The following is a 16,474-nucleotide window of genomic DNA, read 5'->3' as shown; positions in this document are numbered from 1 at the left end:
TGGGGATTATTCCTATACATATGTACATTATTTAGATATAATGTACATATGTATAACAAATGTAATGATAACAAAGATACACCTTATGCATCTAATGTTGAAGAGAGGAGAATGGACGCCAAGGATACGGAGACTGGGAAGGATTTGATGGGTGCTTGACTGCTTTCTGCTTATGTAATGGGAGGAGAGTTGTTAGCTTGCTCGAGAAGGAGATAGAGAAACAGAGCACTGATTACAATATATATAAAATATTGTAAGTCAGTTCAAATTTCAACAGAGATTTGAATAAGTTTGACCTCCGTAGTCATTTACTATCAGTGGCGGAATCATGAATTTTTCGACGCATAAGCTAGCTAAAATAAAAGTACATATTAAATCATATAAACCACTCTAATTCATAGCTATGACTAATTTTCACTAGGCTTTAGCATAAAACAAATACATATTAAATGCAACAACAAAAAATTGATATGATCAAAATGAATATATGTTTAACAATATAATTAAAATGTATCTATTGAAGTTGTGCCTTGTGATCCTTGGGAAAATTGAAATCTTTTGTTATTGCATCTAAATGGATACTGTAAGCAAGTTATTTTTCAATGTAGACAATCATAGAATCTGCTAAAAACTCATTCTTCATCTTGTTGCGAAGAGCTATTTTAACAAGTTTCATTGTTGAAAAAGCTCGTTTAGTAGTTTTCGTGGAAACAGGGAGAGTTAGCACAAAACGGATCAACCTATCAATCAAATGATATATTTGTGACCTTTTCGTTTCAACTAATTCTCGACATAATTCAAAGAGAGTAGACACTTTTGGAAGTACAAGATGATGAGGTACATCTGCCTCGTAAAGTTTCAACTCGCATCTGAAAATATCTAACTATTTTGGAGTGAAATCTTTAGGATAAATGTAACATCTAGGATAAAAAAAATAATAAAAATTTATTTAACTTAATTATGAGTTATTAAAAATAAAATAAAAAATATTATTAAAATAAATAAATAAATAAATAAATAAAAAGAGCAACGTGTAAGCAAGACTTTGCTCTTCCCTCCATTCTTCCCCCTTTCCCTCTTACCTTCTATTCAAAAATCTGATTTTGGGATGAGTTGTTCATCTAGTGGAGGTGAGTCATCTAGTCTAGGCTAGGGATATTAATTGTTGGAAGTTTGAATGAAATTCAAGAGCTTTTGTCCCACATTGATAGAAAGTAGGAATAATGAGGTCTTTATAAGTGTGGAAGTCCCACACTTAGTAAATGGAAGTGGGCCAAGTGGAAGCAAATTGGGCTTAAAAAACGATTCCACTTTCATATTTAAATTAAATTTTTGGTTTTGAATTAATAATTTTTAATTAATTCGGATTAGTTTAAATTACTTGTTTTCTAACAGTTGTGACTCTCCTGATAAAGTTTCAGAGTTTTATTTAAATCGAACAAGGCCTCATTCGTTAAATACAGAAAAAAGCATTCTACAAACATTTTCATCTTGTCTGAGAGGAAAACAAACAACGTTCGTCAGATTCTAAGTCCGAGTGCTAGGACTTAGAATACTGATAGTTGAATCCTGGGAGGTAGTCATCTGTAGAACTTCAAACATCGAGAATGGGTGAAATTACTGTCTTTAGGACATTGCATCAAATCTGCAAGCCTCTATCTCGAATCCAAAAATTACTTAAGCTAAGATAAGATTAGGGATAAAAGGAATTAAATTTGGGTGAGGAAGAGGAGAATTGGAGGAAGGGAAGGAAAAAAATTATCTAAGGTGAGTCAATTTCGAAAAATTTGGTTTCTATCTTGTGATTGTTTGATTTTAGTCTCTTAAAGAATAATTTGAGTCATTTGAGTGTTAGGAAGAATTGAATTAGAAGAGGTTGAATTTCTATTTTCGGTTGGGTGGATAGAGCAATTTTTCAAGTGTGGGTGTTGTTGATTTTGGTTTCATGTTGGGTTTTTGATGAGTTCTATGATAAGTATGAAGTTTAGAAGTGTTTTAGAAGCCTTAGGAACAACTTCGAAGTGTTAGATTGGTTGAAAACAACTTTGAACCAAATCTGAAAATTTGCAGTCTGCGAGCCTCACTTTGGCTCTCTTTTTCTCCCAATCCTTTGAGTGTTTAAGGAAGCCATTTTTGAGTTTTAAACTAGACTTGGCAAGGAACAAAAAAAAATTGGTTTCGTTGAATTTGGTTGAGTTTTGTTAGGTCAAACACAGGTGCAAAGTGTGGGAAAAAAAAAATCTGTTTTCTGCAAAAAACCAGCCAAGAATCCAACTTTGGAGCTAGTTTTCTCCTTCGTTTTAGCTCCGTTTTTAGTGTGGTTTGTTGGATTAGAAACTAGAGGTATTAAGCTTCAAAACTACTATAAGTTTGACCATTTTTGTTGACGTTTGGTTGGTCAAAATGGCTCACAAAATCTGACATTTAAACTGAAAAACAAGGGAAGTTGTAGGATTTTTGGGGAAGACGATGAACAGTAACCGTAAACAAGCCCACTAGTGGCTCCGGCGCGTGGTGGCTGTTGCGGCAGCCCCCGACGCCATATTTTTAGTCCATTCGACTCGATTTCTTGATCCGAGTCCAATGGTATATGTTTTGAGTCAATCCGAGGTGGTGCGAAGTATGGATTGTTGTGGGGCCCACGAGATCCAAATATTTACTCTTGGATAACGGGTGTAGTTGACCTTGTTTCGGTGTTGACAAGGCATAGGACAGAGTTTTAGATTATTTTGGACGAGATTTGGCCGCTTTGGACCCCGGGATGGTCCTAAGGGCATTTTCATCATTTTCACACAAAATCTTTGAAATGCATAAGGTTGAGGTTGGAGTTATGTGAAATAAAGTGAAGACTGCTCAATAATAATTTGGATTTGAATTTGTTCAGGAATTGGATCATAAGGGTAGATTTGACAACTCCGAGAATCTCTAAAGGGTAAATTTGGTATTTTAGCTAGCTGGACATGAGGTAGGGTTTCCTGATTCCCAATGATTGGGCTATGTCACTTTTAAACTTGGTGCTTATATATAGTACTATAAATATGAATATTATTGTTGCTTTACTCGGTGAATATTATTTGATATTATGTGAATATTATTATTGATGTTTCTCTGTGGATATTATTTGATGTTGAGTGAATATTATTATTCATGTGATTAAATCTAAAATATTATTGCTATTATTTGTATTATTATTCAGCATAGATAAATGATGTTTGTAATGCATTACATATGCATCATAAATACAGTTGTGTTGGGTCTGTGTGTAGTTTAAGGTATATCTAAGGGGTGGGAGAAGACTTTAGACATATCTGAGTAAGAAAAAAAGTAAAATATATTCAAGTGACGGGGGCAGGGTTTGAATATAATGAGGTGATGGGAGCAGGGCATCTAATGATAAGTGAAAGTTGAGAAATTCGTAAACAAAAGAAAACTGGGTTAAGGGACGGATGGGCACTAGTTCATATTTTAGGGTATTTGGAGCCACAGTGGTAAAACGCATGGTATGGGACATGCAGGCTTGTTGCCCTAAGGTATGAATTAGTGGGATTAGAAGGGAGTGAGTTCATGGCATCACTGCATATGCAAATTTATTTATCTGGTATGGTTGCATAATTTATGTATCTTGTATTGTTTGATGCATGACACTTAGATTAACTGTGATAGTTGACCTTGATGGGTTTGACAGTATTCTACTGGGTATTCGAATGCTCATACCCTAATAGATTGTGCAGGATTCAAGGCGAAGTTTGAGGAAGCGATTTCAACCGAGCTACTAGCCTTTTGTTGTTGATTTGTGTAATTAACTTTTGTAAGTAGTCAACGGTTTGAAAAGATATTAGTGTGTAATTAACTACAAGCTACTGTGACTCTGATTCTGTGTTGTTAAGTAAATTTGTATTTATTTGTGGCTATTTTCTCATCATATCATGGTTGTAGGATTTTATTCTTATGACTATGGTATGACTCACACCCTAATTCGGAAATATTCCTTATTCTCGAATCGGGTCGTGACAATAAAATCTCTCAACAAGGTTGCAAATTTTGTCAATGTTAAATGATTTAAAAGAATCACTAGGGTCCAAAGCTGAACTCTTAGTAGTTCCATTGCCCCTTCAGTAAACCTACTGTTCAACTCTCCTAGTTGAAAATCTATTGCATCATTGAATATGTCAACACAGTAATGATGCTCAACTATAATATTGCTGACAAGAATGACAAGTTCCCACTTTATATTGAGCATTCATATCAGGCATATCAATGTCAGGTTTCTTGCAAAATAAATTTACTTTCTTAATAAAAGTTTCCCAACCAGTTAATCTCAAATTTTGAAGGATACCTTTTGTTGTACCAACTAGGTTCACAATATTCATGATGTCATGAGACTTATGTTGCAATTCTCGACAAAGGATATATGTGAGTCCCATTATTTCCTGCAATAGATGCAAGATGAATAAAAATTTGAATTGCGTAATCACATTGTATGCACCAATAGCCTTCCCACGTAAGGATCTTGTGGATCCATCTTTCTTTATATTCTTACGAACCGTACAAACTGCATCATTAAACTTTGTTGTATGCTTTTTTATTTCAATAAAATTTTCACGATTTTTAGAATCCAAAGATTCATCATGACCCCTAAAAGCACATGCCTAATATGTAAGCCAATGAACACACTCTATCGTTGTCTTGAGCCGTAACCGGTTCTTCAAAATCTCTTCCTTTGATAGACATTAATAACTTTGTCGACATGTTGAGATGAGTTCATCAAATTCTCTAAAAATCTTTCACACGTATTATGCGATGAAGATGGACCGCCGATGTGAGTTAAAAAATATTTAATTCTTTCCATCATTAACTCTTTTCCAATTGTTAAACTCCTCAGTAGTTAGTGCAGGATGACCATTACCAAATATAAAGCATAGAAAACAATAGACTTTATCTTCTGAAGGGGGAATAGTCTAACCATGGAAATTGGGAGAATCAAGAATATTGAAATCGACGATATTGCAATCTCAAACGAGACCTCGAATATTCTGAAAGTCTTGGTTGGTAAGGTCCAACTTTGATATAAGCACGTTGAACCTCAACACGTTGATTAATAGGGTATTCACGTATTTGAATACGTTTCCCAAGGTCTCGTTCCAAACAAGCAACATCAAACTCATTGAGTTCAACTAATGGAGATGTGTGATGAAGTGGCTCAATTGATGGTGAAGCCTTATCATTGAATGTAAAATTTATTCTTTTACCTTAAGAAATCTGAGTATGATTAAGTAAATGTATTTTAACGTTTGCATATGGTGAACTAAAAAAGAAAACAAAAACTTGAATCAATTATTAAAAAAGATTGCCAACACGTTGAACTCTTTAGAAATTGATTAGATAATTTGTTCTTTATTACATCATGTTCACAATATGGCTAGATGTAGAGTAGTATAGTAAATACATTTATGTAGAAGAATGGGCATCCCTCTTTAGTGTTTTAAGCACAATTTCTTGGTGTCTCCCCTTCTTGGTTATATGTTGTGTTTCGAAAGACTCATTTTAGTTTACGACCACCATCTCTGCACTCATTCTCCTTCTCACAACCTCTGTTATAAGAGTTGGATGGTGGAGGCAAGCATCATTGCCTCCTACATCCAAACGGCTGATCAAAGCGTATTGACCCATAACCGATATCTTTTGCATTCGTCGTTTCACTGCAAATTGAGCACACCAAGAGAGCAACAATGCAAAGTGTAAATGTCTTGGACATGGCCATTTGATCTTCAAAACAAATTACAAATGGCCCTAGACTTGGATAATGAGGACTATGAGAGAGATGATTTTGTAGGAGATGATGATTATGAGACTGAGAAACCTTCTATTTAATGTGATGTTCTTTTCTAACTTTAGGCAATTTTGTTGAGGATTAAACTTGAATTGTTGGTTTTTGTTATTGATTATTGGTGAGACTCAAAGAGACATGCTGGTAGTATAACTTTAATTGGACTTACGGTTTAGAAGAGCCAAATTTAAAAATTCTATTCAACTTTTTCAAATTGGTTCTTCAGTAACTAGAATGAAAAGGTTATGCCAATCTACCAAAATGTGGCCTTCTACTCTCTAAGTATATTTGTGCCTTTTTCTTCTTTTTTTTATAAGTTAAAAAACTTATATGAACTCAAAGTCAAAATTGTAACCTAAAAAGAAATGAACAAAATGTAATTCAGATAACAACTTTATAAAATGCATCAAAACATCACTCGTCATTCATTTTTCGATGCCAAAGTATCAATTAACTTTGCATAATCAATTTGTTCTACCATGTATTTTTCAATATAAAATATAAGGAATAGTCTTGGGGGTTTTTACCTTTTTCTTCTTCCTCGAAGATCTTTTCCTCTTGCAGTAGATATTCAATAAAAAATTGCTTGTTTTTGTTTTTCTTCTGTTGATTACAGCAGATTTTTCCATCTAACGTATATGCTACTAGGTCAACCTATTCAACTAGGTTAACTTATTAAACTGGTTTAACTTTAAAAAAATTGGTCCCTTATTAAGTTTCCATTTTTTAATTTTAGAGTTAATAATTGGGCTTTAAAAAAAATAGTACTTGGGCTTAATATAATATTAATATAGTATAATTTTTAAAGTAACATACATTTGTATATATAGAGGTTTATAAAAGTTGGCGGCCCTTTTGATTTGTTGGCCCTAGGCGACTACCTTACCCGCCTATACTAAGGGTGGAAGTACTGACGGTCTACAAGACTCCAAGATACGATCCCAAATATACACGATCAAGGTGTGTTATGAGCACATACGTTCAAAGTTAGATATATGCCTCTAAGACACTGAACCTGTCCAAAAATAATAGTAGAAATTACAATATATATATATATATATGAAAGTAGTAGAAGAGAAGTACAGAGAATCAAACTCTAGACGTGTGTCAAATGTGAAGGAGGAATAGCCTTTTACAGAAATCCAATCCCATTAAATAGAAAATCATTGCATTGAATATAAAAATACAAGCTGAAAAATAAGATATTATAACCCCACAATAAATAAAGAGGAATTTGGTCAAAAGAATTAAAAATTAAAAACAATAAAATTTTGACAAATGTTTTAATATCAAATCCCATTCAAGGTTTTCAAAATTTTACAATAACAAAAGTTTGTCTAAATATACATATGGCTAATATAATATTACGTAGTATGTGTAGGTGCTTTTTGGACTTCAACCTGCACTTACTGATGATAGTATTCATTTGAGGTTCCAAAGTTAACAAGCATTGGAGTCGGCATGTTTGACCGAAATTCAACATAAACCACACATAATACTTGGTTGAGACTTGGATAAGCGAAATAACGATATTTATAGCATTGGTATGATCTTGATTCTCATTTGAGTTACTAGGGAACAACCCAAAAATTCACATGATCATAGACAGGTAGTGAGGACATGGAATAATACTCATTTTATAGCCTTGTCAATGTCTAATTTATCACCATCAGCTTTTTTCTTGAAGAATGAATAAATAGTTTTTACTCTTTTACTTGCTTGATTTCTGATGTGACATTGTAATAAGTTTCACAAATACAAATACAAAATGCAAAATATAAATATAAATAATTAAGTTTCACATATATATTAAGTGTAAATACAAGAATAATGGATTTAAATTAATTAAAAAAATTAAACTTGGAGAGTTGAGTTAAGAACTTTACATTCACCATGCGTATTGACGATGAAATTCTCTTTTAGCACAACATAAATAGAACGCAAGCAGATATTCTTTTCAACCCCTTTCTGGGTCATGAAACGCTAGGACTAAAAGAAACCGCACAAGACATTGAAACAAAATAAAATAAAATAAAAATAAAGCAGAGGTTAAAGAAAGCAGCCTGTAAAAGAAACCGTATGTGTTGATGGGATGGACCGTATCCACAAGAAACATGTAAAAATGGACCAAACTGAGGGCCCCATGTATAAATTTTTTATTATAATAAAAAACCTTACTGGGCTACAACCCAGTTCCGCCAATGCTTACTATTTACATATTTGAGTTTTTGGAAAAAATAAACAAAATTTATTAGACATCGACTTTTGGTCTTTTCTAGTTTTAACCCTCCGAGCCCAACTGTCCAAGCACCTCGTAGTGCCACTTTAAACTTCCCCAAGAAAATCAAAGAAAGAAAGCAAGAGAAACAAAAGGAAAAGGGTCAGGAGGTCTAATCCTTGTGAGGGATGATGATGGTAATGGTGCGAATCCGTGGTAGGTATGTCATTCTCATCTTTATTCTCGTTAAGTATTTTTTCTTATTTTCGCCTTCATACCCATAATATTCAATTTGGGAATTCTTCATTCTCGCCTTTATTGGGGAAAGGTTTCACGGGCCCATCCCATTACAAAAATAAAATACTTTTTTGATGGGAAAGAAATACTATGAGCAGAACATATTTACTCTTTAAACCAAATATGTAGTAAGGCTAAAGAGATTCCTCTCATTTTAATTACATATATAGTTGGGCCTACATCTATATATATAAAGCAAAAGGCAGAGAATGGTAAAACATTCAAAATACCATAAAATGCCATTGATTAATGCAAACATTAAGAATTGAAATTATTAATTAAATGAATATAATATGATAAATTCACACTTTTTCATATTAAAACAAATAAAATTAAAAGAAAAATAAGATAATGGATTCTATTTTTATAGAACACAACTATCCATTATCGTTTTTAATTCTAAAATAAATTTAAATTTAAAAAAAAAAAAGTCTCTCACAAGCGCAGAAGCACGTGCGAAGAGGCTAGTAGTACTAATATTTGATATATAAAATTTTGTTAGAGTCATTCTAATAAATTATACTATATATATTCTAAACAGGGAGGGGATTGAAGTACCATCCCCGTCTCTACCTGAACACTATACTCTAAAATTTCCTCAAATTTGTCCCATAACCGATTTTTATCCTTCATACCAGATCTATTAGTGACGAATCCCAACAATGACCCTAACATGCGAGAAAAATTACCATCCCTAGATGGGGCTAGATCTGGGCGCAGCAGTTGGAGGACCAAAATGGAACTCGAGCATAAATTCAAGGAACATTTTTATCAAAAATCATAGTTTATTAATATTTTAGTCCAATTTGACGATTTTAGCTTTGACATTGATGACAACATTGATAGAATTTTATAGTGGGACTCCTTTGCCCCAAAATAGAGAGTTTGAGTACCATTTGAACGAATAATTTAGTTGGAGGACCAAAATGTAACTCGTGACAAGTTTAGTCAAAAACCCATAATAAATAAGTCATATAAATAAGGTTTTTGTTTGACAATGAGTCAATTTAGTTAAAAATGCATTTATGTGATACTTTTAATATAATGTTAAGTTTTAACCTTAATGTTGAACTTGAAAACAATTGATTGTCCTTATTCAATCTAGAAAGAAAACCAAAAAAGAGTGAGTTGGTAAAAGTTACGTATCGAACCCAACCAAAACATGTCAAGACCTAGTTTAGGGTTTGCTACTATTTTTTATTAATATGGGTTTATTAGGTTTTAAGGATTTACCATTTTGGATTTTAACTTTAATCCTAAATCCTTAAGGGCTCGTTTGGTACACAGGACTGTCTTGGCATAGACTATGCTTAGGGACTGGCTTGGCTTGGCTTGGCTTGGTCTAAGTTGGATAACACTTATCCTATGTTTGGTGTATGTTTGGGCTAGAACTAGAATTTTTTTATTTTTTTAAAAATATCTATATATATGTATATATGTATTTTATAATATATAAAATAAATATAGTATATATACATACATATAATATATATAGGTGTATATATGTATATTATAATATACATGGGTATAATACATATACATATATTTATATATATGTATGTATATTATAATATATAATATATATGGGTATGTTATAATAATAATAATAATATACATGTATATACGTGTATATACATATATTATATATGTATGTATATATACATATACGTTATAATAATAATAATATACATGTATATACATGTATATACATATATTATATATGTATGTATATATACATATACATTATATATATTATAAAATACATATGTATATATAATATATGTATAATATATGTATATATATTATATATTATAATATACATATATATACGTATATACATGTATATAATATATGTGTATATAGGTGTATCTATATATTATAATAGATATATGGGTATAATACATATATATATGTATATTATAATATATATACATATAGTATAAATATATAATGTATATGTATATTATAATACATACATGGGTATAATATATATACACATATATGTATATATACTTATATATATATATATTACATATATACATGTATGCTATTATTATAATATTAATATGTATGTGTATATGGGTATATTATAATAATAATATATGTGTATATATCTATATGTATTTATATATTATATATGTCTATATATATACGTGTATATATGTACATTAATATGTAATATAATATATATTACATATATACATGTATACATGTATGCTATTATTATAATATTAATATGTATGTGTATATGAGTATATTATAATAATAATATATGTGAATATATCTATATGTATTTATATATATATTATATATGTATATATGTGTTTATATATATATACATGTATATGTGTATATACATGTATATATGTACATTATAGTATATGTGTATGTAATAATAATAATAATAATAATAATAATAATAATAGTAATATATGTTATTAGTATTACAATATAATATATGCATCTTATACATTGGTGAACAAAGGACTAGCTAATCCTCCCTTTCTACATGGGCTTAGTAGTCCCCTCCTAATGAGGTGTTTTTGGTGGGCCCGGTATTAGCAATCTCATCTAAGACTAGAATTAAATGAAACAAACATGGTACTAAATTTAGTCCAAGCCAGTCCAAGCCAAGACTGTGTACCAAACGACCCCTAAAGGGATTTAAGTTACCAAAATATCGTAAAGTTTTAGAACATGTGAATTTTAAAGAAAAACTTATGCACACCTGTCACATTGCTATTGGCAAAAATGTAGGAGCTCCTACTTACTTGTAAGGATGGAAGTATTTTCCTTAATTATTTTTTTGGGAGGCCATAGGGAAAAAAATCCAAACTTATGGCTTTAACAAGTTTTTTTTAGGACCTATTGCAAAAAATAAAACGAACCTTTACAAACCTTTCTTTATCAATCCCGTTCATGTTTCTTGACTTTTTAACAATATGCAATTGTCTTTTCCAGGTATTGTTTAACTTTAGGATTTGGTCGTGGAAATTATGAAGAGAGATTTTTCTTTTGTAAAATACAATAGCTTATCTATGAAAAATACAAAAGGGGAAAAAAGAAGGTTTGAAGTGGGTTTCCGCCTCTGAATGGTACAAATACTGCCATAAGTTTGTGATATCTCAAGAGAACTAAAAATTATTGCGTGACCAGAAATTGCACCTCAAGGTCTCTTAGAACATTTCCAGCCATTCCAACTCATTCAGAGAGTATGTCCTAAAACTATCACAGGCACAATGTAGCTTCTCTCAACCTACATTTTTGGCCTTCCTGTTGTCTGGCCATGCTTTGTCCACTAAAACAACGCGTTGATCCACCATCTGCAAGTGATTCTAGTGTCAAGAAACATTCGCAGAATGAAGTGCAAGAAGAATTAATGCATTCTTACCTTCCCATTCATGTTCACCAAAGCCTTTTCGGCATCCTCCTCTGTCTCAAAGGTCACATATCCAAAACCTTTTGACTTGTTCGTAACTTTATTTCTCACTATGTTAGCTGAACAAGAAGAAAGACAGCTGGATGTTTGAACTTTGCAGTTTATTAACATGGAAAAATATGCTTAAGTTTGTATCAACAAGATTAAGGCATACCATCAAGAACTTTGCCGAATGGCGAAAATGCTTGAGTCAATGACTCTTCTGTGGAGGTGAACGATATACCTAATGAGACAGAACCCCATGAGTTTTCAAAAGTTCGGCTGTGTCAAACAATGTAACTTGCAAGATGCACAAAACTAGCAATCTTGTTCATATGACTTACAATCATAAACCCCAACCCTACCCTTCACATAGTGCCGTAGAGGCTCACGTGGATCTCCCGTTCCCGAATGCTGTGTTTGTTTTGAAAAATTAAGGCTGAAGAATGAGTTTAACATGCCCGAATAGAAATAATGCATTCTACCAGATTTAGGGATTTGCATTATCATGTTCAAATTGAGGGTAAAAATGAGTTTAACATTTCCTAATTATGCATTCTCATGTTTTGTATAGGTTTTGCATTCTCATATTCGAATCTTGAACTTTTATAATAACTCAAAATGAAGCATGCTCTTATATTTATGCTTCCACCATCAAAGCAAAATTCCATTAATTTTTCATAAACATAAGAACAGCTCCATTCCAAGCTTTTCCAGACACGAACGGCGATTCCCAATCCATTGGCTTCTAAAAATCTTATTCCAAGCATTATTCAACAACACTAATAGCAGTAAGAAAGAAGTTACATACACAGAGACATTTTATTGAACTCAAAAAGAGCTCCGAAGAGGCAATTCAACAAACAGCTAAGCTGCAAAATGGGTCACATACGGCAATCAAAAATCAAATCTTTTTCTTCCTTAGACATAGTTGTCTTAAATGATAGAAACATATCAATGGAAAAGATCACAGAAACAAAACAGTGAGAGAGAGAGAGAGAGAGAGAGAGAGAGAGAGAGAGAGAGAGAGAGAGTACCTTTGACCAAAAGCTTGGAAGAAAATCCCCTGGAGAAGAGAAAGTGGGCTGGAGGGATATAGGGGTTGGGATGAGAAGTGTGCCTCAGAAAGCTTTTGGACATTTCTCTTAACGATGCCGCCATTTCTCTGAGGGAGAGAAAATGATAAATTCAGTCTTACTCTGCGTCTGAGACTAAAGACTGTAGGAGCAGTCAGCAGTTCAGCATTCGGTGCCTGAAAACTGAACCTTGTTTTATGTTTTGGTCTTTTTTTTCTTTTTTTTTTTCTTTTTATAGGTGAAATTAGCTAAAATAACTCATTTTCACAAATTCTATTCTAAAATGGTCCCTTCACATTAAAGAGACAAAGAGGTACTGGACGGGGCTGGGCCTATTACAGAATAAAAGTTGAGGAAAGGACTATTTTAGCATAAATTCTTTTTTTTCCAAGTTAATAAAATCTTGAGTGTTGCTAAACGAATTCTAAAATTAATTGAGCATAATCAAGGATTGAAATATCGGCCGATACACTGATATTGGGGGATAAGGCCATATCTTCCCTTTGACCAAAAAAAAAAAAAAAAAAGGCCATATCTTCCCCTGTATCGACGATATATCCCCGATAAATGTAATATCCCTTATATTTTGCCGATATTCCCGATATTTTTCGATACCCATAACAGAACCCAAAAAAATTTCAGAAGTTTTAAAGGCAATTGAAGCAAATTGAAACCCAAAAATAGCTAATCCTTACCCATAACCCTATAATTTATTCATATGAAGAATCTACGCACAGTTCACTGCCTAAATACCTCCAATCCATCTGAACAGGACATGGCGATCAGTTTTGGATTTATGAGCATATGAACTAGACCTAGTAAAATGAATCTTATGATGGCTATAGTTATGTCATGTCTGATTATAGTGGAACTAGTTATGGAGCTCCAGATGATAAAAAAGATTATGGACCTACTAGTTGGTTAATCCTAACTATCCCATATATGGGAGGACAATAGGGAGCTCAAGAGACACCTATGTGCACCATGTTCAAACGTGGCTTACAAACTGCTCAGGTTACATGACTTGGTATGACTATTGTATGAATCTAGATGGTTGTTCTTCATTGTTTGAACCTCATAAGAGCTCTTCACTTATGTAGATGGACACTTATCTAAATTGTAATCCAATGTTTAAACTAACTATGGATTCATGCATGGTTTATTCATTCTAATTAACATTTTATTTTAAAACTTTTCATTTACGCGCATTACATATAACTTATATTTTATCATATGTAAATCTTTTTATTAGTAAATTTTGAGTTTTATTTGTTCAATACATTCATTGATAATGTACATAACATATATAAAAGTTTTACACCAAAATTATGTGTTTCAATGCCTATATCTGTCAGTTTTGTTGATTTTTTCACGATACCTAAAACGATAACGATATATCCCCGAAATATCCTTAAATTGGAGGCCTGATATTATCTGCACAGCCGATATTTTAATCCTTGAGTATAACTTACCATCAAACTATTTATTGAATTACTAATTAACCTTAATATAAAATGACAAAAAAAGATATATTTTAATAAGTACAGTACTCACCAAATTCAACCCTAATCAAATATAGAGAAGTTTTTGTATTGCTTGGTGCTTGTTTTTTTTAAAATGCAAAACAATATTGATAAATAAATAAAAAAGTAAGGAATTTTGGAGGAAGAAGCCCAACATTGCTTTGTTGCTACAGGAAATTTATGTTGGGAATTCACTTTCAATCTGCTGATTAACTTGAGATTGAGGAGGTTCTTGTCCATCATCAGAGTTCATGAGGGCAATATCAGCTCGTGTTTTAGCTAATTAACATTATGCATCTTGTATTTGTAGGGCAACAACTTCAATCCAAAAATAAAAAATAAATAAAGACAATCACAAGGATTTACAAGAATCAAGCTTTGAATGGGAGGAGCTAGCAAATCTACTCCCACAACAGCTTACGAAATTAAAGATTTTGATGCAAACCCAAAATCTGAAAAGAAGGCACAAATTAATGTAAAAAGAGAAACCAGATTTAGGATTGGTATTAGGGCGTTGTGTGATAGAATATAGTGTATCATGGATATTTTTGGTAGTTAAATATGGTGTACTTCGATAATTTTACATTTTGATTAGGGTATACTTAGATCACAGGATGTACTCAGTTAATTTTAAGGTTAGTTTAGCAACACTCTAAAATCTTTTCGAATTTGGAAATCATCAATCAAATTTTTAATATGCTTATTTTCTCTTATTAACTCCGATTGATTTATATCAATATGTTTTTTTTAATTCAATACTAGCCTCTCTGCACGCGCTTCCGCACCTGCGAGAGGCTTTTTTTTTTTTTAACTTTAAATTTATTTTAGAATTAAAAAAGATAATGGGTAGTTGTAGTCCATAAAAATAGGATCCATTATCTGATTATTCTTTTTATTTTTATTTTTTTAATATGAAAAGTGTGAATTTACCATATTATCCTCATTTAATTAATAATTTCAATTCTTAATGTTTGCCTTATCCAAGGGTATTTTCTGGTATTTTGAATGTTTCACCATTCTTTGCCTTTTGCTTTATATATATAGATAAATAGATCAATTTACAATTCGAAAAATGTTCAAGTTTTAAACCCTTATAAATTCTAAATCCAAAAATTACTAAATTCTAAAGTTATGAGTGTGTAACAATTACCATAACATTCTTTTGGAATTTTATCTCGTTAATCACATAAAATTTAAGGAGTTTAGTACGAGCTTGGTGTGTTTTTGCTCTAGAAACTCAGTAACAAAAACAAAAAGAAGTATATACAAAGCTCAAGTTGCGTGACAATCACAATTTTATTATTAAGTTTCTGACTTGATTTTGTTTAGAAGCACACAAACAAACAAATATTGTCATTAATTAAGATTCTCATAAAAATTTTGAACCACAACAAAAGCAAAAATTCTTAGACAAACAAGGTGTGGTACGGTTGGCAAATTGCCACCTCCAGTTGACGAGCTACCTAGTGTCTTAATGGTAGGGGGTCGAAACTCGTTGGAAGTACTTTGTGACCAGGGGCAAGCCAAACTCCAAACGGGAATTAATCACACCCTTCGAGTGTGGGGACACCTCTTGATATTTACCCACCAAAAAAAAAAAATTGTCCCCTTTCGGTTTGGTTTTATTGATCTCGTTATGTTTGAAAGTTCATTACTTTTATGATATTTGTGGGAAATTTAAAATATATTTATTTAAGAAAAAACTCCAGCATAAAAGAAAACTAGCCCCTTGGCACATGCGTGACATGTGCCAATTGATTTTCTTTTTCTATTTTTTTTTTAGAATTAAGAAAAGATAATATGGGTAGTTATGTTCCATAAAAGTAGGATCTATTATCTTATTTTGTTTTTAATTTAATTTTTTAAATATGAAAAAATGTGAATTTACCATATTTTTCTCATTTAATTAATAATTTTAATTCTGAATGTTTGAATTAACCAAGGGTATTTTCTGGTATTTTGAATGTTTCATCATTCTCTACCTTTTGCTTTATATATACTAGCAGCCCCTTGGCACATGCTGGCAATTGATTTTATTTTTTATTTTTTATTTTATTTTTAGAATTAAGAAAAGATAACATGGGTAGTTATGTTTCATAAAAGTAGGACATATTA

At 31.8% G+C, this 16,474-nt stretch overlaps 1 protein-coding gene across 1 annotated transcript; it reads right to left on the bottom strand.

Annotated features, from left to right (window-relative positions):
- Window positions 11,356–13,161, bottom strand: LOC18772411 (cold-inducible RNA-binding protein). The gene is made up of 4 exons (XM_007206085.2): window positions 12,798–13,161; window positions 11,936–12,004; window positions 11,734–11,840; window positions 11,356–11,665 (listed from the first exon to the last, which is right to left on the bottom strand). The coding sequence occupies exons 1-4, from the start codon at window positions 12,919–12,921 to the stop codon at window positions 11,594–11,596; spliced, it is 372 nt and encodes a 123-aa protein (XP_007206147.1). The 5' UTR covers window positions 12,922–13,161; the 3' UTR covers window positions 11,356–11,593.

The sequence above is a fragment of the Prunus persica genome, chromosome G6, assembly GCF_000346465.2.
Source record: "Prunus persica cultivar Lovell chromosome G6, Prunus_persica_NCBIv2, whole genome shotgun sequence".
NCBI classification, from domain to species: domain Eukaryota; kingdom Viridiplantae; phylum Streptophyta; class Magnoliopsida; order Rosales; family Rosaceae; genus Prunus; species Prunus persica.
This window is presented reverse-complemented; position numbering and strand designations above follow the sequence as displayed.